Raw genomic sequence first — 25,914 nt, 5'->3', positions numbered from 1 at the left:
TTTCACCCTTGTTGGGCATTCCAAAGACATGGCTTCATGGTTACCACCACAATTGCAACATGTCACATTTTCATCACTTTTGAAACACATGATATGATCTTTTCCAAAACTTGAACATCTCGGTTTCTCCATTCTGCAAACACTTGAAACATATCCAAAAGCTTTACAATGATGGTCTTGGAACAGATGTTCTGGCTTGGTAGTTTATATATCCCAAATGCACTTGAGTAAGGAGAGACTCCATATTAAAAAACCCAAGAACAGATAGTCTACACTTTTTCTTCATCCACCACATGATTCATCCGACGAGCATCATTCATTCCAGGACTATTTTTCATGACTGCAAGATATTACCCCCTTGAGGGATGCCCTGTTCAGAAGAGGCACACAGGACACATCAAACTTATCAAACCGGGTGAGAGGCAACACACTCCCTCTGATCCTCAGAAGAACAAAAAATCTAAACAAGCCCGCCTCTCGTGATCCTCACAGCCTTCACTTTACCCAGCACTCTCTCCACCAGTTTGGATATATCAAATGGATTCTTTAGAATTGGTAATCCAATCAGCTGCTTTTGAATAGTTTGTTCTCAAGTAAATTTCCCAACCACGTTGTGGCGAAATCCTGCACAGAGCCTTCACTGTGCGCTGCCACTTTAAGAGAGCATCAGCAGTAAGGAAGGAGGAAATATAGACAGCTTTTTCAGCTCTTTGGGGAGGAGCTTTTGGTTGGCGCGACAGTTTGATTGTGCGTGCTATGCTGCAGAAATTTGGTTTATTTTCAGCGTGTGTAGTTTATAAAGTATTTAACTCAATCATCGGTGTGACAGTTCTAGGTTGTGGTTGTTATCGTTTGGGACCGCGCCGGTTATGGATCGCATGGATTAGTAGCAACATTGTTGCGAAACTTTGACATACAAACCAACAAACCATCGAACGGTCAGACAGGACACCGATACACCTGATGGTAATCATGGTCAGGATTCTTTCATTGTGGAAGGACTCGATGGACTAATGGAGTTGGATAGCACTGACCCTAATCCCCAGGCTTCCGGCTCACCTATAACATCTCCACCATTACCCTCCCCTCAAACCCTTCCTGTTACCCTGTCCAGAGAGAATGGGAGAGGTGTCTCTGTGATCACTGGACAAATTGAACATCAATGGACACACACCAATCATAGTTTGACATTGCAGGAGAATGCCATTCGCAAACTTAGTGAATGTGTGGAGGCTCATCAGACATATGTGCAGCGGAGGTTGGATGCTTACCCTCTACCTTCCCTGTCAAATGGAGGAAAACCAACAACAAATTGTTCAGAGACAGAAATATTTACAAGATTCTCTGAAGCAGGATATTCAAGGAAAACTGCACTGGTTCAAAACACAAATGGAAACTAATCATCATCAAGTCATGATCTTTCTTGAGGAGGAACAAAAACAGAGAGCAGAGGAGTCAGCCTCTGTTGTGAAGGGAGTATGTTCTTATCTGAAGGAAGTTATGGAGGACATGAAGAACTCTCACAGGGGAACTACGATTTTTGATTGAACAGAGTCAAAAAGGACAGGGGAACTACGATTTTTGATTGAACAGAGTCAAAAGGACACCGTTAATGAGATGGGGAAAGCACAGAAGGCCACAGACCTTCATATGGAAGAGCTGCACCAGGAGGTAATGCAGTACTTTCCCTTCTGGACAAATCTTCTGCACCTCCCCTAGGTTTTACCTCTGCCACTGGCTTGGCCAGTAAGGGAATAGGAACAGGTAGTACTACAAAAACCCCTCTGAAGATACTGTTAAACAATAGAACTCCCACTGTCATGTCTCCTCTAGAGCACTCCCTCCCTATCAAACTTCTTTTCCCCACTTTTGGCAGCCCAGAAGATGATGTTGATCCACTGTTTTTCTTATCTAAGTGTAATTATTTTCTTTCTATCCGGCCCCTTACTGACTTGGAGGTTCTTGCCACCCTCCGCAGTGTTCTCTATGGTACAGAGAGAGACTGGTGGGAGATAGCCCGTAAACATGTGTCAACCTGTGAGGAGTTTCAAAAAATAATCCTCTGAGCCTTCCTCTCAGAGGACTATGGGGATGAACTGGCAGAACGTGTTCGTAACAGAGTCCAGGGTGAAGCAGAGCCAATACGGGACTTTGCCTTCTCCTATCGAGTTCTATGTAGGAGATGGAAGGCTGACATTACTGAGCAGGAGATGGTCAAACACCTTCTTAAGAACATGGTTCCCCGCCTTGCTAGTCAACCTCGAGAACGTGTGCAGAACGTGGATGATCTGGTGCGTCTTGGGACTCAGTTTGAGAAGGACTGGAAGCACCACTCCAAACTAAAAACCCTGTTCCCTCATCCCAGTATACTCATAACTCTCCTGGGGCTAAACCATCTCAGATATTTGTACCCAAGATCCAGGACAAAAGTCCAGTTATATGTTGGAGGTGTAAAGTCCAACATCCTCCAGATTCTTGCCCCCTCTATGTCCAGCGTCAGGATTCAGGAAAAGCTCAGAAAGGACAGAAGACTGAATGTCTAGACAGGCGTGTTGGCTTGCATACAATTGGGTCAGCTTTAATGCCCACCATGAAGCCTTTAGACAGCACAACTAGCGGTCTTATTCCTATTCTGCAACAACTATTGGTTCCTCTGACTGTTAGGAACTGGAGAGGTCATAATCGACACAGGGGCATCTTACACCCTGATGCAAGAGGCCCTGTGGCAGAACATGGCATTACCTCATGAGGAGCTACGAACATGGGAGGAGGGACCATTGTACTTGGCCAATGGAGAACCTACCACCCCCATGGGCTGGATTGGTATAATAATAAAACTGCATGGTGAGACTATTAACCTTCCTGTGGCTATTCTTGCAGATTCAAGCCTTGCATTTGCTCTAGTCCTTGGCCTAGATTTCCTGTTCTTCAATGGACTGACCATCTCTATGTCCAAACCCTCCTATCGGCTGCACTCTGACTATTCCCATTTCAACCTGGTAATGCACTGATTTCAGGCTGGAGCCTGCTACATTATGCAGAGTCCGGACAAGGTCAAGTCAGAGACAGAGAAAATATAAAGAGACAAAGACAAAAACATGTTCCACCAGTGAAGTCCGAGAACCCAACTATCACCCTGATTACCGCCGTACCCCCCCTTCTATCCGAGAGCAAAAGCAAACCTGATGCTGATTTCTACATCAAACAAGCGGTGAAACAGGCATGTCTGTCGGATGATGAAAGGTGTTAGCTCTCCCAGATGTTGGACATGAACAGTGAGGTCTGTACTCTTACACTCGGCCGTACAACCGTATTCAAACACAAAATCTATACCCGGCATGAGGTCCCCATTAAGCAGCGTCCCTACAGGCTGTCCCCTACCAAACTGGCAATTCTCAATGAACAGCTCAAAAGCATGTTGGAGAATAGAATTGTGGAACCTTCTTTTTCCGGATGGGCTTCTCCGGTTGTCCTGATTCCTAAGAAAGATGGTGGATATCGATTCTGTGTGGACTACAGGAAGCCGAATGCCATAACAGAAAGTGCAAGACATACAGTCCGTCTTCGACAGACTAAAGGCTGCAGGTTGGACCTTGAACTTTAAGTGTTGTTTCTGTCTCCCAGAACTCAAGTTCCTTGGTCGTGGTTAATGAGGAAGGTATTAAGTTGCAGCCGTGCAGGAATTCCCACATCCCTTCAGGGGTTTCTGGGTATGGCTGGATGGTAACACAGGTTTGTGCCTGACTTCTCAAAGGTCGCCGAACCCCTCAACCACCTTAAGAAGAAAGTTGTGAAATTCCAATGGACCCTGCATGCCAAAGTGCATTTGAAGCACTCAAAAACAGCCTTATTACTCCTCCAGTGCTTGGACATCCTAACCTGAATGCTCATTTCATTGTGTACACGGATGCAAGTCAAACAGGACTTGGAGCAGTCTTGGCTCAACAAACAGGACTAGGAACAGAAGAAGGTCTTGCTTATGCAAGTCGCACCCTTAATTCAGCCGAGAGGAATTATTCAACGAATGAAAGGGAGTGCCTCGCTGTGGTCTGGGCTTTGGAGAAATGGAGCTACTACTTGGAGGCGAAGATCTTCACCGTTGTCACAGACCACGCTGCTCTGCAGTGGGTTCTGGCATCAGGCAAGACCAACAGCCGTGTTATTCGCTGGTCTATCAGACTGCAGAAGTTTGACTTCATCATTGAGTATCGCAAAGGAAGACCACAGCTAAGATCTCTCTTGTTCTCTTTCTCTTCTCACTATTGTTCCAGTGCTTTACCCTGTAACCAGACTTTCTATTTTTCAAATGCAATTCCCATTGAAGTTCATTAGAGCTGGATTATTGCCCTGACAGAAGTATTTGGGTGGACATTTTAGTTAAAAGTGAGGTTGCTTGTAAGTTGTGTATTGTTATTTGAACTGTATTGAGGTGGGATGTACTAATGACATGTGGCCGAGATGATTGTGGACATTTTTAAGGCCTTTGTGTCTATGAAGGGGGAGACACTCTACACAACTGTTATAGACCTATAACCATCCTGCCCTACCTTTTCTAAGGTCTTCGAAAGCCAATTTAACAAAAAGATCACCGACCATTTCGAATCCCACTGTACCTTCTCCACTATGCAGTCTGGTTTCCGAGCTGGTCATGGGTGCACCTCAGCCACGCTCAAGGTCCTAAACAATACCATAACCGCCATCAATAAAAGACAGTACTGTGCAGCCGTTTTCATCGACCTGGCCAAGGCATTCGACTCTGTCAATCACCGCATTCTTATCGGCAGACTTAATAGCCTTGTTCTCTCAAATGACTGCCTCGTCTGGTTCACCAACTACTTCTCAGATAGAGTTCAGTGTGTCAAATCAGCGGGTCTGTTTTCCGTACCTCGGACAGTCTCTATGGGGGTGCCACAGGGTTCAATTATTGGGCCGACTCTTTTCTCTGTATATATCAATGATGTTGCTCTTGCTGCTGGTGATTCTCTGATCCACCTCTACGCAGACGACACCATTCTGTATACATCTGGCCCTTCTTTGGACACTGTGTTAACAAACCTCTAAACAAGCTTCAATGCCATACGACACTCCTTACGTGGCCTCCAACTGGTTTTAAATGCTAGTAAAACTAAATGCATGCTCTTCAACCTATTGTTGCCCGCACCCGCCCACCCGACTAGCATCACTACTCTGGACGGTTCTGACTTAGAATATGTGGACACTACAAATACCTAGGTGTCTGGTTAGACTGTGAACTCTCCTTCCAGACTCACATCAAGCATTTCAAATCCTAAATTAAATCTAGAATCGGCTTCCTATTTTGCAACAAAGTCTCCTTCCCTCATGCTGATAAACATACCCTCGTAAAACTGACTATCCTACCGATCCTTGACTTCCTTGACTATCCTACCGATCCTTTGACACTCTACTCTGCAAACTGGATGTAGTCTATCACAGTGCCATCTATTTTGTCATCAAAGCCCCATATACTATCCACCACTACGAGAGTGGTATGCTCTAGTTGGCTGGCCCTCACTACATATTCGTCGCCAAACCCACTGGCTCCAGTTCATCTATGTCTTTGTTAGGTAAATCCCCGCCTTATCTCAGCGCACTGGTCACCATAGCAACACCCACCTGTAGCACGCGCTCCAGCAGATATATTTCACTGGTCATCCCCAAAGCCAACACTTCCTTTGGCCGCCTTTCCTTCAAGTTCTCTGCTGCCAATGACTGGAATGAATTGAAAAAAATCACTGAAGTTAGAGTCTTGTATCTCCCTCTCTAACTTTCAGCATCAGCTGTCAGAGCAGCTTACCGATCACTATACCTGTACACAGCCAATCTGTAAATAGCACACCCAACTACCTCATCCCCATATTGTTATTTAGCCTCTTGCTCTTTTGCACCTCAGGATCTCTACTTGCACATCATCATCTGCACATCTATCACTCCAATGTTAAAACTAAATTGTAATTATTTCACCTCTATGGCCTATTTATTGCCTTACCTCCCTACTCTTCTACATTTGCACACACTGTACATATAATTTTCTGTTGTGTTATTGACTCAACATTTTTTTGTGTAACTGTGTTGTTGTTTTTGTCGCACTGCTTTGCTTTATCTTGGCTAGGTCGCAGTTGTAAATGAAAATTTGTTCCTAACTGGCACACCTGGTTAAATAAAGGTGAAATAAATAAATAAAAACTCCATATTAATGCCCATGATTGGTAATGAGATGTTCGATGAACATGTGTCCACAACTTTTGGTCATGTAGTGTATGTTATACCCACCTAATTTTTGCCTGCTTGAACGGCAATAGCTCAGATACACATGAAAACATGACATTACCCAGGGAATAGTTAGGACATCGCTCAGAGATGCACAAAAACAATGGAACATTCAAAATGGGTGAACCTTTACTTTAAGTACTATGGAAGAAGTTAGTACAATGCTGCCTCCTACTGCAGAAGAACACAAACAAATCAAATTTTATTGGTCACATACACATGTTTAGCAGATGTTATTGCGGGTGTAGCAAAATGCTTGTGTTTCTAGCTACAACAGTGCAGTAATATCTAACAATTCACAACAATACACACAAACCTAAAAGTAAAAGAATGGAATTAAGGAATATATAAATATTAGGATGAGTGGCATAAACTAAAATACAGTAGAATAGAATACAGTATATACATATGAGATGAGTAAAGAAAAAATATGTAAACATTATTAAAGTGACTAGTGTTCCATTAAAGTTGCCAGTGATTTCAAGTCTATGTATATAGGGCAGCAGCCTCTAAGGTGCAGGGTTACGTAAATGAGTGGAAGCCACCTATTGATGCCTATTTAACATGGCCTTGAGATAGAAGCTGTTTTTCAGTATCTCGGTTCCAGCTTTGATGCACCTGTACTGACCTCACCTTCTGGATGATATTGCGGTGAACAGGCAGTGGCTCGGGTGGTTGTTGTCCTTGATGATATTTTTGACCTTCCTGTGACATCGGGTGCTGTAGGTGTCCTGGGGGGCAGGTAGTTGGGCAGACCGCATCACCCTCTGGAGAGCATGCAGTTGGCGTACCAGGCGGTGATACAGCCCAACAGGATGCTCTCAATTATACATCTGTAAAAGTTTGTCAGGGTTTAAGGTGCCAAGCCAAATTTCTTGAGCCTCCTGATATTGAAAAGGCGCTATTGCACCTTCTTCACCACACTGTCTGTGTGGGTGGACCATTTCAGATCGTCAGTGATGTGTACGCTGAGAAACCTGAAGATTTCCACCTGCTCCACTGCGGTCCCATCGATGTGGATAGGGGCGTGCTCCCTCTGCTGTTTCCTGAAGTCCACGATCAGCTCCTTTGTTTTGTCGACATTGAGTGAGAGGTTATTTTCCTGACACCACACTCCCAGGGCCCTCAGGCTACACTCTAGGCAGTCTCTTCTGCTGATGTGTGTGGGTCTGGTAGTGGTACTCTCTCTATTCTACTCTTTTCCTTTCGGCATGGTTAATACCTGCCTGGCGCCCGAACAAAATCTTTATCTTTACCCTCTCAAATAAATACCGCCACAAGCCTTATCAGGTTATTTTGTTGAGTCTAGTCAACCTATCTTTGCAGCAGTAGCATTATAAATTAGCAGAACCAAACCAAGAACCAATCTGCATTCATAAACGTTATGTTGAATAAATATTGTAGCGACCCTTCTGGGGTAGGGTGGGCAAATCACGAGCCAGAGTAGGTCACTCCCACTAAGGCTAACTTTGAGTGGTTAATATTCCCGAATTAGTGTGGATATAACTAGTGGGGAGAGCCCCATTTGGCTCTCTCGTGATTATCTCTCTGGGGGGATACTTCCCTCTGGACTGTGAGTTACGGTATGGCTAGTTAGGTTGTTTTGTGCAGCTCTCCATTACCTTGTGCAGTGTAACATTAAAATGGCTGTTGTTGGCATTAACTATGATTCTCTCTCCATTTATTTGTTCTTTAAGCTAGTAATGTTATAAGATCGGGAACCCCGTAAACGCCACAATATATTCTTTCAGTATTAAAAACGAAAATTATGTATTTTTAAGAAGGTAATCTCATGGTCAAAAAAGTGAGACATAATAGCCAACTTTAAGTTTATTTCAACCTCTGTCTGCCAAGTGGTCTTGACCTTTATGACACTTTGTAATGCTGGTTCAAGATCCACTCCTGTTCATCAATAGTCCAATAAAAGATAATTCAGTGTAATGTGACAAAGTAACAGTTAATATAGTATTTGTTGGAAAGAGGAAAACAAATTAACAAAAAAAGATGTGCCTCCAAATGAGTTTGATGAAAACTATATTTTAACTGTACGATCCTTACAAAAAAGTATGAATTACCTCACCAGAGCAGCACAGCAACAGTGTCAGCTGGAAATATTTACTCTGGAGACTTGGTGGCGGCCTGGCGTCAGCCAGGGCAGAGTACATGCCAGAGGAATTTAATATCAGGAGGAAGCAGCAGCAGGTCGCTCAGCGGCTGGCACTCTGCCCAGGAACAACTGGAGGCCTTTGTGTTAAATAGAAAATAAAGAAGAGCCCAAGCCTGTTTGTATCTCTTTACTCCTGAAAATGTTTATAACATTAAATCCTGTCTATATATATAAGGTCACTGCCTACATTTTTGATGTATTAAATTGTTATCTTGGATTACATGAAAGGCTGTATTTGTTCAAAATATTTTTTGAACTTCTGTGTGTGTACCAACCAACGGATCTATTTCGTAATACCTTCAAATATGACGTTCACATTTTAGGCAGAAAGGGCCTACATGAGAGTGACTTCCAGACAAGCTAAACACCTTCTTCCCCCACTTTGAGGATAACACAGAGACACCAACGCAGCCTGCTACCAAGGACTGTGGACTCTCCTTCTCTGTGGCCAATGTGAGTAAGACACTTAAGCGTGTTAACCGTCGCAAGGTTGCCAGCCCAGACGGCATCCCTAGCCACATACTCAAAGCATGTGCTGACCAGCTGGCTGAAGTGTTTATGGACATATTCAATCTCACCCTATCCTAGTCTGCTGTCCCCACTTGCTTCAAGATGTCCACCATTGTTCCTGTACCCAAGAAACAAATGTAACTGAACTAAATGACTAGCGCCCCCTAGCACTCACTTCTGTCATCATGAAATGATTTGAGAGGCTAGTTAAGGATCATATCACCTTACCTTACCTGACACCCTAGACTCACTTCAATTTGCTTACCGCCGCAATATATCCACAGACAATGCAATCACCATCGCACTACACACTGCCATATCCCAGCTGGAAAAGAGGAATACCTATGTAAGAATTCTGTTCATTGACTATAGCTCAGCATTCAACCCCATAGTACCATCCAACTCATCAATAAGCTCGGGGCCCTGGGTCTGAACCCTGCCCTCTGCAACTGGATCCTGGACTTCTTGAAGGGCCTCCTCCAGGTGGTGAAGGTAGGAAACAACACCCCAACTACGCTGATCCTCAACACAGGGACCCCACAAGGGTGCGTGCTCAACCCCTTTCTGTACTCCCTATTCACCCATGACAGTAGTAGACCTGCTTACCAACAATGAGGTGACAACCTACAGGGAGGAGGTGAGGGCCCTGGGAGTGTGGTGTCAGGAGAATAACCTCTCACTCAATGTCGACAAAACAAAAGAGCTGATCGTGGACTTCAGGAAACAGCAGAGGGAGCATGCCCCTATCCACATCGACAGGACCGCAGTGGAGCAGGTGGAAATCTTCAAGTTTCTCGGCGTACACATCACTGACGATCTGAAATGATCCACCCACACAGACAGTGTGGTGAAGAAGGTGCAACAGCGCCTCTTCATTATCAGGAGGCTCAAGAAATTTGGCTTGGCACCTTAAACTCTGACAAACTTTTACAGATGCATAATTGAGAGCATCCTGTTGGGCTGTATCACCGCCTGGTACGCCAACTGCATGCTCTCCAGAGGGTGATGCGGTCTGCCCAACTACCTGCCCCCCAGGACACCTACAGCACCCGATGTCACAGGAAGGTCAAAAATATCATCAACCACCCGAGCCACTGCCTGTTCACCCCACTATCATCCAGAAGGTGAGGTCAGTACAGGTGCATCAAAGCTGGAACCGAGAGACTGAAAAACAGCTTCTATCTCAAGGCCATGTTAAATAGCCATCAATAGGTGGTTTCCACTCAGTTACGTAACCCTGCACCTTAGAGGCTGCTGCCCTATATACATAAACTTGAAATCACTGGCCACTTTAATGGAACACTAGTCACTTTAATAATGTTTACATATTTTTTCTTTACTCATCTCATATGTATATACTGTATTCTATTCTACTGTATTTTAGTTTATGCCACTCATCCTAATATTTATATATTCCTTAATTCCATTCTTTTACTTTTAGGTTTGTGTGTATTGTTGTGAATTGTTAGATATTACTGCACTGTTGTAGCTAGAAACACAACCATTTCGCTACACCCGCAATAACATCTGCTAAACATGTGTATGTGACCAATAAAATTTGATTTGTTTGTGTTCTTCTGCAGTAGGTGGCAGCATTGTACTAACTTCTTCCATAGTACTTAAAGTAAAGGTTCACCCATTTTGAATGTTCCATTGTTTTTGTGCATCTCTGTGTGATGTTCTACCTATTCCCTGGGTAATTTCATGTTTTCATGTGTATCTGAGCTATTGCCATTCAAGCAGGCAAAATTTAGGTGGGTATAACATACACTACATAACCAAAAGTTGTGGACACATGTTCATCGAACATCTCATTACCAACCATGGGCATTAATATGGAGTTTTTATTTTATTTATTTATTTCACCTTTATTTAACCAGGTGGGCCAGTTAGGAACAAATTCTCATTTACAACTGCGACCTGGCCAAGATAAAGCAAAGCAGTGCGACAAAAACAACAACACAGTTACACAAAAAAAACGTACAGTCAATAACACAATAGAAAATTCTATGTACAGTGTGTGCAAATGTAGAAGAGTTGGGAGGTAAAGGCAATAAATAGGCCAAAGAGGCGAAATAATTACAATTTAGTTTTAACACTGGAGTGATAGATGTGCAGATGATGATGTGCAAGTAGAGATACTGAGGTGCAAAAGAGCAAGAGGATAAATAACAATATGGGGATGAGGTAGTTGGGTGTGCTGTTTACAGATTGGCTGTGTACAGGTACAGTGATCGGTAAGCTGCTCTGACAGCTGATGCTGAAAGTTAGAGAGGGAGATACAAGACTCCAACTTCAGTGATTTTTTTTCAATTCATTGGCAGCAGAGAACTGGAAGGAAAGGCGGCCAAAGGAAGTGTTGGCTTTGGGGATGACCAGTGAAATATATCTGCTGGAGCGTGTGCTACAGGTGGGTGTTGCTATGGTGACCAGTGCGCTGAGATAAGGCGGGATTTACCTAGCAAAGACTTATAGATGGCATGGAGCCAGTGGGTTTGGCGACGAAAATGTAGTGAGGGCCAGCCAACTAGAGCATACCACTGTCGTAGTGGTGGATAGTATATGGGGCTTTGGTGACAAAATAGAAGGCACTGTGATAGACTACATCCAGTTTGCAGAGTAGAGTGTTGGAGGCTATTTTGTAAATGACATCGCCGAAGTCAAGGATCGGTAGGATAGTCAGTTTTACGAGGGTATGTTTGGCAGCATGAGGGAAGGAGGCTTTGTTGCGAAATAGGAAGCCGATTCTAGATTTAATTTAGGATTGGAGATGCTTCATGTGAGTCTGGAAGGAGAGTTCACAGTCTAACCAGACACCTAGGTATTTGTAGTTGTCCACATATTCTAAGTCAGAACCGTCCAGAGTAGTGATGCTAGTCGGGTGGGCGGGTGCGGGCAACAATCAGTTGAAAAACATGCATTTAGTTTTACTAGCATTTAAAACCAGTTGGAGGCCACGGAAGGAGTGTTGTATGGCATTGAAGCTTGTTTAGAGGTTTGTTAACACAGTGTCCAAAGAAGGGCCAGATGTATACAGAATGGTGTCGTCTGCATAGAGGTGGATCAGAGAATCACCAGCAGCAAGAGCGACATCATATATATACAGTGCCTTGCGAAAGTATTCGGCCCCCTTGAACTTTGCGACCTTTTGCCACATTTCAGGCTTCAAACATAAAGATGTAAAACTGTATTTTTTTGTGAAGTATCAACAACAAGTGGGACACAATCATGAAGTGGAACGACATTTATTGGATATTTCAAACTTTTTTAACAAATCAAAAACTGAAAAATTGGGCGTGCAAAATTATTCAGCCCCTTTACTTTCAGTGCAGCAAACTCTCTCCAGAAGTTCAGTGAGGATGTTTTTGTGCTGGTCAAGGGCAGTCAAGTCTGGAGTGAACCAAGGGCTATATCTGTTGTTAGTTCTACATTTTCTGAATGGGGCATGCTTATTAAATATGGCGAGGAAAGCACTTTTAAAGAGCAACCAGGCATCCTCTACTGACAGGATGAGGTCAATATCCTTCCAGGATACCCGGGACAGGTCGATTAGAAAGGCCTGCTCGCTAAAGTGTTTTAGGGAGCGTTTGACAGTGATGGGGTGTGGTCGTTTGACCGCGGACCCATCACGCACACAGGTAATGAGGCAGTGATTGCTGAGATCCAGGTTGAAGACAACAGAGGTGTTTTTAGAGGGCAAGTTGGTCAGGATGATATCTAAGAGGGTGCCAATGGTTACATATTTAGGGTTGTACCTGGTAGGTTCCTGAATAATTTGTGTAAGATTGAGGGCATCTCGCTTAGATTGTAGGACGGCCGGGGTGTTAAGTATATCCCAGTTTAGGTCACCTAACAGTACGAACTCTGAAGATAGATGTGGGGCAATTAATTCACATATGATGTCCAGGGCACAGCTAGGGGCTAAAGGGGGTCTATAACAAGCAGCAACTGTGAGAGACTTGTTTCTGGAAAGGTGGATTTAAAAAAAGGGAACGCATGAATTGTTTAGGCACAGACCTGGATAGTATGACAAAACTCTGCAAGCTATCTCTACAGTAGATTGCAACTCCGCCTCCTTTGGCAGTTCTATCTTGTGGGAAGACGTTATAGTTAGGGATGGAAATTTCAGGATTTTTGGTTGCCTTCCTAAGCCATGATCCAGACACGGCTAGGATATCAGGGTTTGTGGAGTGTGCTAAAGCAGTGAATAAAACAAACTTAGGGAGGAGGCTTTTAATGTTAACATGCATGAAACCAAGGCTTGTACGGTTACAGAAGTCAACAAATGAGAGTGCCTGGGGAACGGCAGTGGTGCTGGGGGCTGCAGGGCCTGGGTTAACCTCTACATCACCAGAGGAACAGAGGAGGAGTAGGATAAGGATACGGCTATAAGAACTGGTTGTCTAGTGCGTTAGATTCAAGGCATAATGTACATACAAGGGTATGGTATGATGTGAGTACAGTGGAGGTAAACCTAGGCATTGAGTGATGATGAGAGAGGTTTTGACTCTAGAGGCACCAGTCAAGCCAGGTGAGGTTACCGCATGTGTGGGTGGTGGAACAAAAGGGCTATCTAAGGCATATTGGGCAGGGCTAGGGGCACTACAGTGAAATAAGACAATAATCACTAACCAAAACAGCAATAGACAAGGCCTATTGACATTAGGGAGAGGCATGTGTAGCCGAGTGATCATAGGATCCAATGAGTAGCACTAGATGAGTCAGGGAGACAATACTGTAGTCGCTGCTACGCTAGGCGAGCTAGAGACACGGCGATTCAGACAGCTAGCGGGCCGGGGATAGCAGATGGGCATCCGGCAACATCCCAACGGAAGACCACCTTGGCCGGTTACATCGGCAGACCAGTCGTGATGGATTGGTAGTAAAGGGTCCAGGCCAATTGGCAAAAGGGGTATTGTAGCCCAATAATTGGCTGGTTGACCTCTTTTGCTAGCCGGGAGATGGGCCTAGCACGAGGCTAGCTCCAGGCTAACTGATGCTTGCTTCGGGACAGAGACTTTAGCCAGGAGTAGCCACTCGGATAGCAGCTAGCTAGCTGCGATGATCCGGTGTAAAGGTAAAGGACGGGACAAGACAAAGAAACACGTCCGACTGCTACGCCATCTTGGAAGACCCATGAGTCGGTCTCTCCTTTGCCGCTATAACAGTCTCCACTCTTCTAGGAAGGCTTTCCACTAGATGTTGGAACATTGCTGCAGGGACTTGATTCCATTCAGCCACAAGAGCATTAGTGAAGTTGTGTACTGATGTTGAGTGATTTGGCCTGGCTTGCAGTCGACGTTCCAATTCATCCCAAAGGTGTTCGATGGGGTTGAGGTTAGGGCTCTGTGCAGGCCAGTCAAGTTCTTCCACACCGATCTTGACACACCATTTTTGTATGGACCTCGCTTTGTGCACGGGGTCATTGTCATGCTGAAACAGGAAAGGGCCTTCCCCAAACTGTTGCCACAAAGTTGAAAGCACTGAATCGTCTAGAATATCATTATGCTGTAGCGCTGAGATTTCCCTTCCCTGGAACTAAAGGGCCTAGCCATGAAAAACAGCCCCAGACCATTATTCCTCCTCCACCAAACATTACAGTTGGTACTATGCATTTGGGGAGGTAGCGTTCTCCTGGCATCTGCCAAACCCAGATTTGTCAGTCAGACTGCCAGATGGTAAAGCATGATTCATCACTCCAGAGAACGCATTTCCACTGCTCCAGAGTCCAATGGCGGCAAGCTTGGCACCACTCCAGCCGACACTTGGCATTCCGCATGGTGATCTTAGGCTTGTGTGTGGCTGTTTGGCCATTGAAACCCATTTCATGACGCTCCCGACAAAGCTCCCGACGTTGCTTTCAGAGGTAGTTTGGACATTCGTAGTAAGTGTTGTAACCGAGGACAGGTGATTTTTACACACTACAAGCTTCAGCACTCAGTGGTCCCGTTCTGTGAGCTTGTGTGGCCTACCACTTTGTGATTGAGCCGTTGTTGCTCCTAGATGTTTCCACTTCACAATAACAGCACTTACAGTTGACCAGGACAGCTCGAGCAGGGCAGAAATTTGAGGAACTGACTTGTTAGAAAGAAAAGCAATGCATGGCTCTGTCCTCGATTTTATACACCTGTCAGCAACGGGTGTGGCTGAAATAGCTAAATCCACTAATTTGAAGGGGTGTCCACATACTTTTGTATATATAGTGTTACAATGAAGGCTGCTGATGGGAGGACAGTTCATAAAAATGTCTGGAACGGAGCGAATGGAATGTCATCAAACCATGTGTTTGATAGTTTATGATTGCGATAAAGCCGCTCTCACTACACTTGAAGTTAATAAGAATACGACTTTCAGATCGCGAAAACGTATATCATACATAGTCAATACTGGCCGATGTCATAACGCGGGAGGTTGTCTTCGAAATATCGCTCGAATGCGATATTCCCATCACGAAAAATGTGTAATTTAACAGAGGGTCTAACACATTTCTCCTCTCTGTGTGCCTCATCAGTCCAGGGTGCATTGCATTACCTTTGCGAATGTCAGACTACATTCGGCGAGGAACATATATCTGCAGGTTGAACATGGTGAGATTGTAGTCCCCTACATTGATAGTGCAGTTTGTTTAGGCGATTTTAGAGATAACTAGCTACTTCACATGCTGATATTGACTTTGGTATTATTTTGTAGCTACGTTTGCGAGCTCGCTTGCCAGCCCATAGAGAGAGCATTGCATTGTGGGGTTTGTAGTCGATATAGCTTACAACAGATTTCCACGATTGTTTTGCTACCAAACTTATTATAACGACCAAATTAAAAATGTGTTCACAAAAAATATTGTTATAACATGTTAGTGTTATGTAACACTGTAAATTATAGGAATGAGTGGTTTTGGGTGGATTTTTCCTGGACTGTCCCCCGTTGTCTGCCCTGTTCCAAAATCTTTCTTTGCTATCTAGACACATCAAAAAAGTCTATGTTACACTGTTAGCGGTTACCATGTGCACCATAGTGCACTTAGCTACAAGTTTTGCTTGCTAAATGAAGACCAAAAATAATATGATGGGTTTGCTCCCCAGCTCTAGGAGGCCTATAGCCTATACCTAAGTTGTAAGGCATACAGATTGTGATATAATTTAAAAAAATGTTATTAAACTTAATTTTTTTACGATAATTATTGAAATGCAATTATACTTGTCCTTCTGTTGGCATGTCCATAAAAGTCACCAAGTAGCCATGCGCGTAATCAGTGGTTTAATATGTTATTACGCACGGCGAGAGATATTTTGGGCGGTCTCTCGCTGTCGGCGGCGTGGCGACTTATCTCACCGACAAGGGCTTCTATGTAAACTGAGGCAAAACTAAAACAGATGAAACTCAAGAGCACATTCACAAAAAATGCTGCCAATTTTGATGGCTCCAGAAGACGCGGATTCCACGGGAGAAACACGCGCCTGCACATGCGGTCTATTCTTTATTTGAGTTATTTAAAGTAAGCCTGTCGATGCTTGTAATCAGAGTGCTACATTGCATAGTGATTTGTCTGGCTATATTTTATTAATTAAGTTACAATATAATATTATTATACTTTTGCGCGATATTAATTAAGGCAGTGCTGTCGGTTTTCAATCGTGCCATTTTTGTGTAGAAATGAGGAATCCACATCTACTCAGCGATGGCTGGAAGACAATCAATGCAAAGGATTCAGCTGGGAATAAAAAGTTTAAACGGAAAGGTCGGGACCCCAAACGAGTCACCAGTGATGAAGTCAAACATTTCCAATATGATTCAATAATGGACGACGATTCTATGGGGGAACTGATGGAAGAGACATGTAGAAACATTGTCCAAAAAAGACTACAGGACCCTGGTTCAGTTCTATCTGTGGAGAAATCCATTATTTCATCTGGAAACCCGAATACTGCTCTTGACATGAGGATAAATGCTTTACCATCAACAGTTACTGGGAAGCTCCCATCATCACAGTCACAGCCTTTATCCGAGTCAACACCGACAAGCAGAGACTCTTTTCTCAGCACATTCCCGCATGTTACAAGTTATGGCCATCAACAGTCATTTGGGACTGATCACACATTACAGTCCCGGATCGTCCTGTGCCAGCGCTCTGAGAAGTCCCTCTCCTCAGCCTCTCAGACAGCCTACATCAATAGCAGCGACCCGGTTGAATCGCCAAAGAAACGGCTAGGAGAAACGTCTGGCGTCGTCACTGAGATCAAAGCCGTTCAGCAGACACGGAGGCTACTGGCGAATGCCAGAGAGAGGACCCGGGTACATACCATCAGTGCAGCCTTTGAGGCGCTGAGAAAGCAGGTATTAACACTGAATTCACTAAACAAACAATCCGTACAATGACGCCTCTTGTTCAAAATGTGATGTTCATGCTGAACTCCGAGTAACTTTTTGCACTTAAATGCCCATTTCAGGATGCCACTGTATGGAGATATGGAAATTATTAAAATAACTGTGAATGTCATCATAATATATCATACTTGAGTATGAATGTAGGCTAATATATCCCACTTGAGTATAAATTGTATGGCCCCTTCTATAGATAGCTTATTAAATTAATTTTAGTGTCAACAATTTACAATTTGGTATTATTGACATTATGTTCAAAAATATGTGCTCAGTTTGCTACATTAAAGATATGAGAAAGAACAGTCTGTAAGACATGTCAGTCCAAACAGTTGAATTGTCACTCTGATTCTTATTCTGTTCTACATACACAATTATTTGTCTGCCCCCCCCAAAACATGTTCCCCTCCTGCAGGCCTATGTAATAGTTTATTCATGTCATTTATATGCAGTCAAAATATAAGTGAAAATCATATCCACATGACACCTCTCACAATGACAGAAAAATATGTCAAATGCATATGAAACAGGGAACAGGCTTCTTAATGACAAAGCTCTTCACACTCCATGTACTCCAGTTGGTCTGATACTTGTAGGTGTACTACGAAATATCAATATCAAATAAAACTAACTCTTAGTTGACCAAAACCAACATGGAATATCTATCATTTGAAAACAAAATCAGAGAAGTTGTTGTGAACCATTTTTACTGGGTCATGTCATCACCAGCTGTTTTGGCACTTAGAAAGATATGTTGGAAAACTGTCACATGACATCACCTGACACCGGCAATTGTATCTAAAGAGCATGCATACAGTAGCTTAACTGAAAACTTCCTCAACTCTATCTACCATCCTCTCATATCAGTATGATGGGCCTCCTTAACCTAACCAAATGTTAACCCTATACAGGTGCCCTGCTACTCCTATGGACAGAAGTTGTCAAAGCTGGCTATATTAAGAATCGCCTGTAACTACATCCTGTCGCTAGCTCAGCTGGCAGACCTGGACTACACCCCAGATCACGGCAACATGAGCTTCAGAGAGTGCGTGGAGCAGTGCACCCGCACCCTGCAGGCCGAGGGACGCTCCAAGAAGAGAAAGGTAAATTGGATCTAGGGAAGAGGAGGAGGGAGGGGGATGCAGTATTTAGGCTACTGTCCTACGACGGTCTGGCCTGAGATTTTATCCCATGCATGTCTTCTTTGGCTGAAGGCCTCATGTTGCAATGACTAGGTGGGGTGAGACATTGACATGGAAATGGACTCCTGCAAGTGAAAAGTATTCAAGCACACGTTTTGAGACATTGCTGAGGCATTGCAATAAGTTTATTTAAAGTTAAAGGCTATCAAAAGAAGAGCATGGCCTCTGAGGCATCAGTAGTTACAGAGAGGGAATGGAAAGCCAAGTCAAAGCCAACTTCTCCTTCAAATGTGTTTATTGTAATATAGCATATCAATAACATGAAACATATTTCAGTGGATTCACCTATGCTTATAAACAAGGCCGTTGATAAAGAGCAAACGGTGACCATACAAGGCCAATTAAATCATTGGTCATGGATATTTGACTTTAAAATAAAGCTACATGAATGGAGGTTTTCTTTCTGCTCATTTAACATCCTTCCTCCTACACTGTCATGTCACATACTAACAAATCTATCAGACATTTTAGAAGGACTGGTAAATTGATGACATCATAGCATTGGAAACTTAGCATTATTGATTTATTTTATTTGACATTTTGCAGGATGAAATCTCTTGACATGCATTCTCATTTTCAAGTGTCCAAATGAAAAAATAACTAAACAAACTAACAACACTTAGTCACAAGAATAATATGGCAACTACTGTCTAATAATAATAACAATTAAATAATAATAATTAAAATAAAACAACTTATCTTAACAGTATAAAAAAGTTGTTGTACAACTACTAATAGGCCTACAACTAATAAAAACAACTTCTACAACAACTAATAAAATCTACTGCTACACCTACTAATAGAACTAATAAAACTACTGCTACAACTGCTACTACAACTAATAAAACTACTGCTACAACTACTAATACAACTAATACAACTACAAATACAACTGCTAATACAACTAATAAAACTACTGCTACAACTAATAAAACTACAGCTACAACTACTAATACAACTATTAAAACTACTGCTACAACTACTAAAACTACGAATACAACTAATAAAACTACTAATACAACTAATAAAACTACGAATACAACTACTAATACAACAACTAAAAAACTACTGCTACAACTACTAATAGAATTAATAAAATTACTGCTACAACTACTAATACAAGTAATAAAACCTACTGCTTCAACTACTAATACAACTAATAAAACCTACTGCTTCAACTACTAATACAACTAATAAAACTACTAATACAACTACCAATACAACTACTGCTACAACTAATAAAACTACAGCTACAACTTCAGCTACAACTAATAAAACTACTAATACGACTACTAATACAACTAATAAAACTACGAATACAACTAATAAAACTATGAATACAACTACTAATACAACTACTGCTACAACTAAAAAACTACTGCTACAACTACTAATACAAGTAATAAAACCTACTGCTACAACTACTAATACAAGTAATAAAACCTACTGCTTCAACTACTAATACAACTAATAAAACTACTAATACAACTACCAATACAACTAATACAACTACTGCTACAACTACTAATACAACTAATAAAACTACAGCTACAACTACAGCTACAACTAATAAAACTACTAATACGACTACAGCTACAACTAATACAACTAATACAGCAACAACTACAGCTACAACTAATAAAACTACTAATACAACTAATACAACTACAACTACTAATACCAACTAATACAACTACTGCTACAACTGCTAATACAACTAATACAACTACTGCTACAACTACTAATGCAAGTAATAAAACCTACTTCTTCAACTACTAATACAACTAATAAAACTACAGCTACAACTAATAAAACTACTAATACAACTACTAATACAACTAATAAAACTACAGCTACAACAACAACTAATAAAACTACAGCTACAACTAATAAAACTACTAATAAGACTAATAAAACTACTGCTACAACTAATAATACAACTACTGCTACAACTACAACTAATAAAACTACTAATAAAAATATGAATACAACTACTAATACAACTACTGCTACAACTGCTACTACAACTAAAAAACTACTGCTACAACTACTAATAGAATTAATACAATTACTGCAACAACTACTAATACAAGTAATAAAACCTACTGCTACAACTACGAATACAAGTAATAAAACCTACTGCTTCAACTACTAATACAACTAATACAACTAATAATACAACTACTGCTACAACTAATAAAACTACAGCTACAACTTCAGCTACAACTAATAAAACTACTAATACGACTACTAATACAACTAATAAAACTATGAATACAACTAATAAAACTATGAATACAACTACTAATACAACTACTGCTACAACTAAAAAACTACTGCTACAACTACTAATAGAATTAATAAAATTACTGCTACAACTACTAATACAAGTAATAAAACCTACTGCTACAACTACTAATACAAGTAATAAAACCTACTGCTACAACTACTAATACAAGTAATAAAACCTACTGCTTCAACTACTAATACAACTAATAAAACTACTAATACAACTACCAATACAACTAATACAACTACTGCTACAACTACTAATACAACTAATAAAACTACAGCTACAACTACAGCTACAACTAATAAAACTACTAATACGACTACCAATACAACTAATACAACTACAGCTACAACTAATACAACTAATACAGCAACAACTACAGCTACAACTAATAAAACTACTAATACAACTAATACAACTACAACTACTAATACAACTAATACAACTACTGCTACAACTGCTAATACAACTAATACAACTACTGCTACAACTACTAATGCAAGTAATAAAACCTACTGCTTCAACTACTAATACAACTAATAAAACTACAGCTACAACTAATAAAACTACTAATACAACTAATAAAACTACAGCTACAACAACAACTAATAAAACTACAGCTACAGCTAATAAAACTACTAATAAGACTAATAAAACTACTGCTACAACTAATAATACAACTACTGCTACAACTACAACTAATAAAACTACTAATAAAAATATGAATACAACTACTAATACAACTACTGCTACAACTGCTACTACAACTAAAAAACTACTGCTACAACTAATAATATAATTAATACAATTACTGCAACAACTACTAATACAAGTAATAAAACCTACTGCTACAACTACGAATACAAGTAATAAAACCTACTGCTTCAACTACTAATACAACTAATAAAACTAATAATACAACTAATACAACTACAACTACTAATATTACTAATAAAACTACAGCTACAACTACAGCTAATAAATCTACTAATACGACTACCAATACAACTAATACAACTACAGCTACAACTAATACAACGAATACAGCTACAACTACAGCTACAACTAATAAAACTACTAATACAACTACCAATACAACTAATACAACTACAACTACTAATGCAAGTAATAAAACCTACTGCTTCAACTAATAAAACTACAGCTAAAACTACAACTAATAAAACTACTAATACAACTACCAATACAACTACATCTACTAATACAACTACAGCTACAACTAATATGACTACTAATACAACTACTGCTACAACTACTAATACAACTAATAAAACTACAGCTACAACTAATAAAACTACAGCTACAACTAATAAAACTACAGCTACAACTACAGCTACAACTAATAAAACTACTAATATGACTAATAAAACTACTGCTACAACTAATAAAACTACTAATAAAAATATGAATACAACTACTAAAACAACTAATAAAACTACTATTACAACTAATAAAACTACTGCTACAACTCCTATTACAACGAATAAAACTACTGCTACAACTAATAAAACTACTATTACAACTAATAAAACTACTGCTACAACTCCTATTACAACTAATAAAACTACTGCTACAACTACTAAAACTACTATTACAACGAATAAAACTACTGCTACAACTACTAATACAACTAATAAAACTAAGTACCTATAATATATGCATTCATATTTACAAATATCTTCACATGGTGATGTTTCTATTAGTTAAAACACAAACAGTTTGATTTTAATGCCCTGATTTCTATAGGTCAATTATTCCAATCATTTGGGCATTTGTATCCAAAAGATAACCTGCTGCGTAAGTTCCCCTAACCTGCAAGTCAAAACCGGCAGATCTGCCCTATCTACTAATGCAATACAGCGAAAACCTCCCTTTGACTGATCAGGAAGCTGCAAATAGAAAAACATGAGGCAGTGTGACAGACAGAGGGATGGTATTTCTAACAATAACGACAACAAAAGAGGAAAGAATACACTCTCTCCAATTAAGACAGGCATTCCTTTGCCTACTAAGGATCCCATTAAATTAAATCATCATCAACTTGTGTTTGAAAGGGAACTGGGTGTTTTGCCAGTTTTTTGTCCAGAACAGAATAAAAAGTGCCCCTGATGAATAAAAGGGGTGATTAATGCCTTTGTGTTTTATGACACTGGGAGTCATGTAAACTGAGGCTGAACTTCCTCCAGCTCTCTTCTGGATCCACACATCTCCATGGCCTCTCTATAAATCAACAAGGTTTTTAATGCATGGATGAGACCCAAGTATGGAGAACGTTCATTTACACATTAACTTCTTCACACTGATCTATCAATTACTGTCCTTCCAGTTCTTAATCTGTCTCCTGTCAGTCCTCTCCTCCAGTTCTTCATCTGTCCCATCAGTCCTCTCTTCCTCCCAGTTCTTCATCTGTCTTGTCAGTGCTCTCCTCCCCCAGTTCTTCAAACTGTCCCATCAGTCCTCTTCTCCTCCCAGTTCTTAATCTGTCCCCTGTCAGTCCTCTCCTCTGTCACTTAATCTCTCTAATTTATTCTCCAGATTCTTCTGTCACCCTCTCATCCATTCCCCCCCTTTTCCTCCCATCTTTCATGGTGAAACAACATTATAAATGAATCTAATTTAATCTATAATTGTGTAGTTAAATTAAGGTTAAATAAAACAATCTAATCTACATTTTAAACACACATTTAGTCATATCTGTAATTTAATGTTTTAAATGTCATTTAGCAACTCACCTATTGCCAAAAACCATAACATAACATAGTAACATCATACAATAGGTTGATTACCCTGAACTTAAAAACTGTAAACAAGTTGTTTTTCACTTAAAACAACTACTGTAATCTATACATTTTGTAAATTGCAAATTACATCAAAGTTGATGCAAACATTTAAACACTTTTCTTAAAGATAAAAAACTTGTCTAATATAACATAATGATGAATTAGGTGTTTGTTCATAGATTACATATCCAACATAATTACATGCATACAACTTTTCCCTGCACTCCCAGTTCTCTGCTCCCTCTAGCTCTCTCTTCCTCACTGGGAGCTAATGTGTTTCCCTAGCATAAAGCACATTCAATAGCTGAGCGGTTGTTTTCCTGGCAGTCCCAGACACCAGATGTTCGTAACGCTAGTTGGGAAGTCCTGCTGGCGCCACTCAGGGCAGAGGGCAGGGTGAAGGCACGCGAGCTGGGGCCCAGAGAACTCACTCGCTACAGGAATTGGCACATTCCCCAGTGCGGTACTGGCACATTCCCCAGTTCTCCCCTGGCCATCTGTTCCAAAAAAACACTTTGAAAAAAAAATACACTGATCATCACTCTCTCAGGATACAGCACTGAGCAGCAGCTGTTAGAGGCCGGGGAAAGAGAGGGAGGGAGAGAGAGGGAGGGGGAGAGAGGGGTGGGCTCTGTGAAAGAAAGAAATCCCTTTGTCAGAGAGAGCCAGTGAGTCTAAGGGGAAACTTTCGAGGGGATAAAAAAACTTTTTCCCAATGCATACTTATTAAAGACATTTAGAACTTATTCCTGCGCTTGCTTAAAACCCTGCACTCTGCTCTGAATTCACTTATTGTCTACTTGTTGGAACTCTTTTCAATAACATTTCAAATCTAGCACTTAATTAATACTTTATATTTCACATTTTATCAACATGTTATTTAAATCACTGTTTTGTGGATATTCACATGCAAACTGGGATACCTATTTTCAGAAGTATTTGGAAAACAAATGAATGGAAATGGAATCAGAGAGTTTTGAAAGTCAAGTCTTCAACAAACATCAAGTCATAAACAAATGTTACAATTCCCTACCATGTGTTAAAGATGGGGAAGAAGGAGCTGTCTTTTTTGTAGACACATTAAGGAAAATATTTTGGTTGGTTTGCATCCAACGCTAAAGAGAGGGAGAAAGAATGTTGTTGTGTCCCACTCAGTTGTATGCTACATCTGATCTGACCAAGCAGTTCCTTTACTGGTATGGGTTATATTCTTCTACCCCTTGTATTTACATAGACAACTCTGCACCTATGAAGTCATCGGATTTGCATGCTTTACTTTTACAGTTCTATTTGTACGCATCTCACCACGCCTTGATATGCACCCACAAGAGATTGTGTTTTCAATGCCTGATACATTCTTTTTTGTCTTTTATAGGAGTAAAATTCTCACAGCATCGGTGGTGTGAGCCAGGCTTTATAACAAGGCCCTTGAACAAAAGAAATTCTTTACAGCTCTGTTATTGAGGTTATTCAAGGTCACTCCTGGGGGAGACTACAACCAGTCACTTGGACATACAGTATGATGGACCTAATTTCATAGGCCTACTTGATACCTGTTGAGCTAGCATAAATATCAAGAATCTCCAGTTATGGATATGTTTCTGCCCGTCGTGAGTTGGAATGAATCTCTTTCGGTTGGTGTTTGAACAGTTAAAAGTGGGAGACAGCATTGATGTTATTTAAGCAAACAAGAAAACATGTCTGGTGGATGAAATCAGGTTGTTCAATCATATGACAATTGGAGGCAGAGACAGCAGTGACTATAACCATTCATAACAGTGATTATAACAGTTTTATTCAACTATGAACCCCGATGCCTTTTCAATGACATTTTGTTTTTCTTTATAGTATGATTGGTAATTTCTGCTTGATGAAAGCTAACTAGTGAAAGCGCGAGTAACATATATTTGATTACAAGATAACTTAAAATGACATAGCAATGGTATTTTATTCAGCAACTGTTTTTGTGTGTTGAAATATGAATTAAGTTACATGGGTTATTGTCTGCTACCTGAGCTCAGTATTTTAAAATATCCCAGATTGACACATTTAAAAGTGACCTCCCTTTCAGCTGGCCTTTTCTAATGACAAATCTCTGACTGTTGTGTGCTAATCAAGCACTTTTTAACCAAAAATAAAGGAACTGTTGTTAATTTATTTGAATGGATATGCATGATCATTAAACACCTCTAACATCTTTAAATCATTATCTCAAGTACTGCCAACCTAAATCTCACACAACAATCACACGCTACACCTTTAAACACCTTATAGCAGCTG

The 25,914-nt window shown here is 40.9% G+C and overlaps 1 protein-coding gene across 2 annotated transcripts; it reads left to right on the top strand.

The window, feature by feature from the left end:
- Positions 1-16,248: 16,248 nt before the first annotated feature.
- On the top strand, positions 16,249-25,791 carry atoh8 (atonal bHLH transcription factor 8). Of its 2 annotated transcripts, XM_064973420.1 has the most exons (4): positions 16,249-16,457; positions 16,614-17,296; positions 18,253-18,444; positions 25,010-25,791. In XM_064973420.1, exons 2-4 carry the CDS (start codon positions 16,616-16,618, stop codon positions 25,013-25,015), a joined length of 879 nt encoding a protein of 292 aa, XP_064829492.1. In that variant the 5' UTR covers positions 16,249-16,457; positions 16,614-16,615; the 3' UTR covers positions 25,016-25,791. The 2 variants fall into 2 exon arrangements, with proteins under 2 accessions (XP_064829492.1, XP_064829491.1); XM_064973419.1 differs by having other exon boundaries at positions 16,249-17,296.
- Positions 25,792-25,914: the final 123 nt, after the last annotated feature.

The sequence above is a fragment of the Oncorhynchus masou genome, chromosome 9, assembly GCF_036934945.1.
Source record: "Oncorhynchus masou masou isolate Uvic2021 chromosome 9, UVic_Omas_1.1, whole genome shotgun sequence".
Classification (NCBI taxonomy): domain Eukaryota; kingdom Metazoa; phylum Chordata; class Actinopteri; order Salmoniformes; family Salmonidae; genus Oncorhynchus; species Oncorhynchus masou.
The sequence above is the reverse complement of the archived record's forward strand: the minus strand, read 5'-3'. Positions and strand labels throughout refer to the sequence as shown.

What these genes read in the sequence shown, in the direction of transcription:
- atoh8 (XM_064973420.1), top strand. Translation starts at nt 16,616, where the DNA reads ATGAGGAATCCACATCTACTCAGCGATGGCTGGAAGACAATCAATGCA. An exon ending in TTGAGGCGCTGAGAAAGCAG is followed by an intron (nt 17,297 to 18,252) that starts GTATTAACACTG and finishes AACCCTATACAG; the next exon opens with GTGCCCTGCTACTCCTATGG.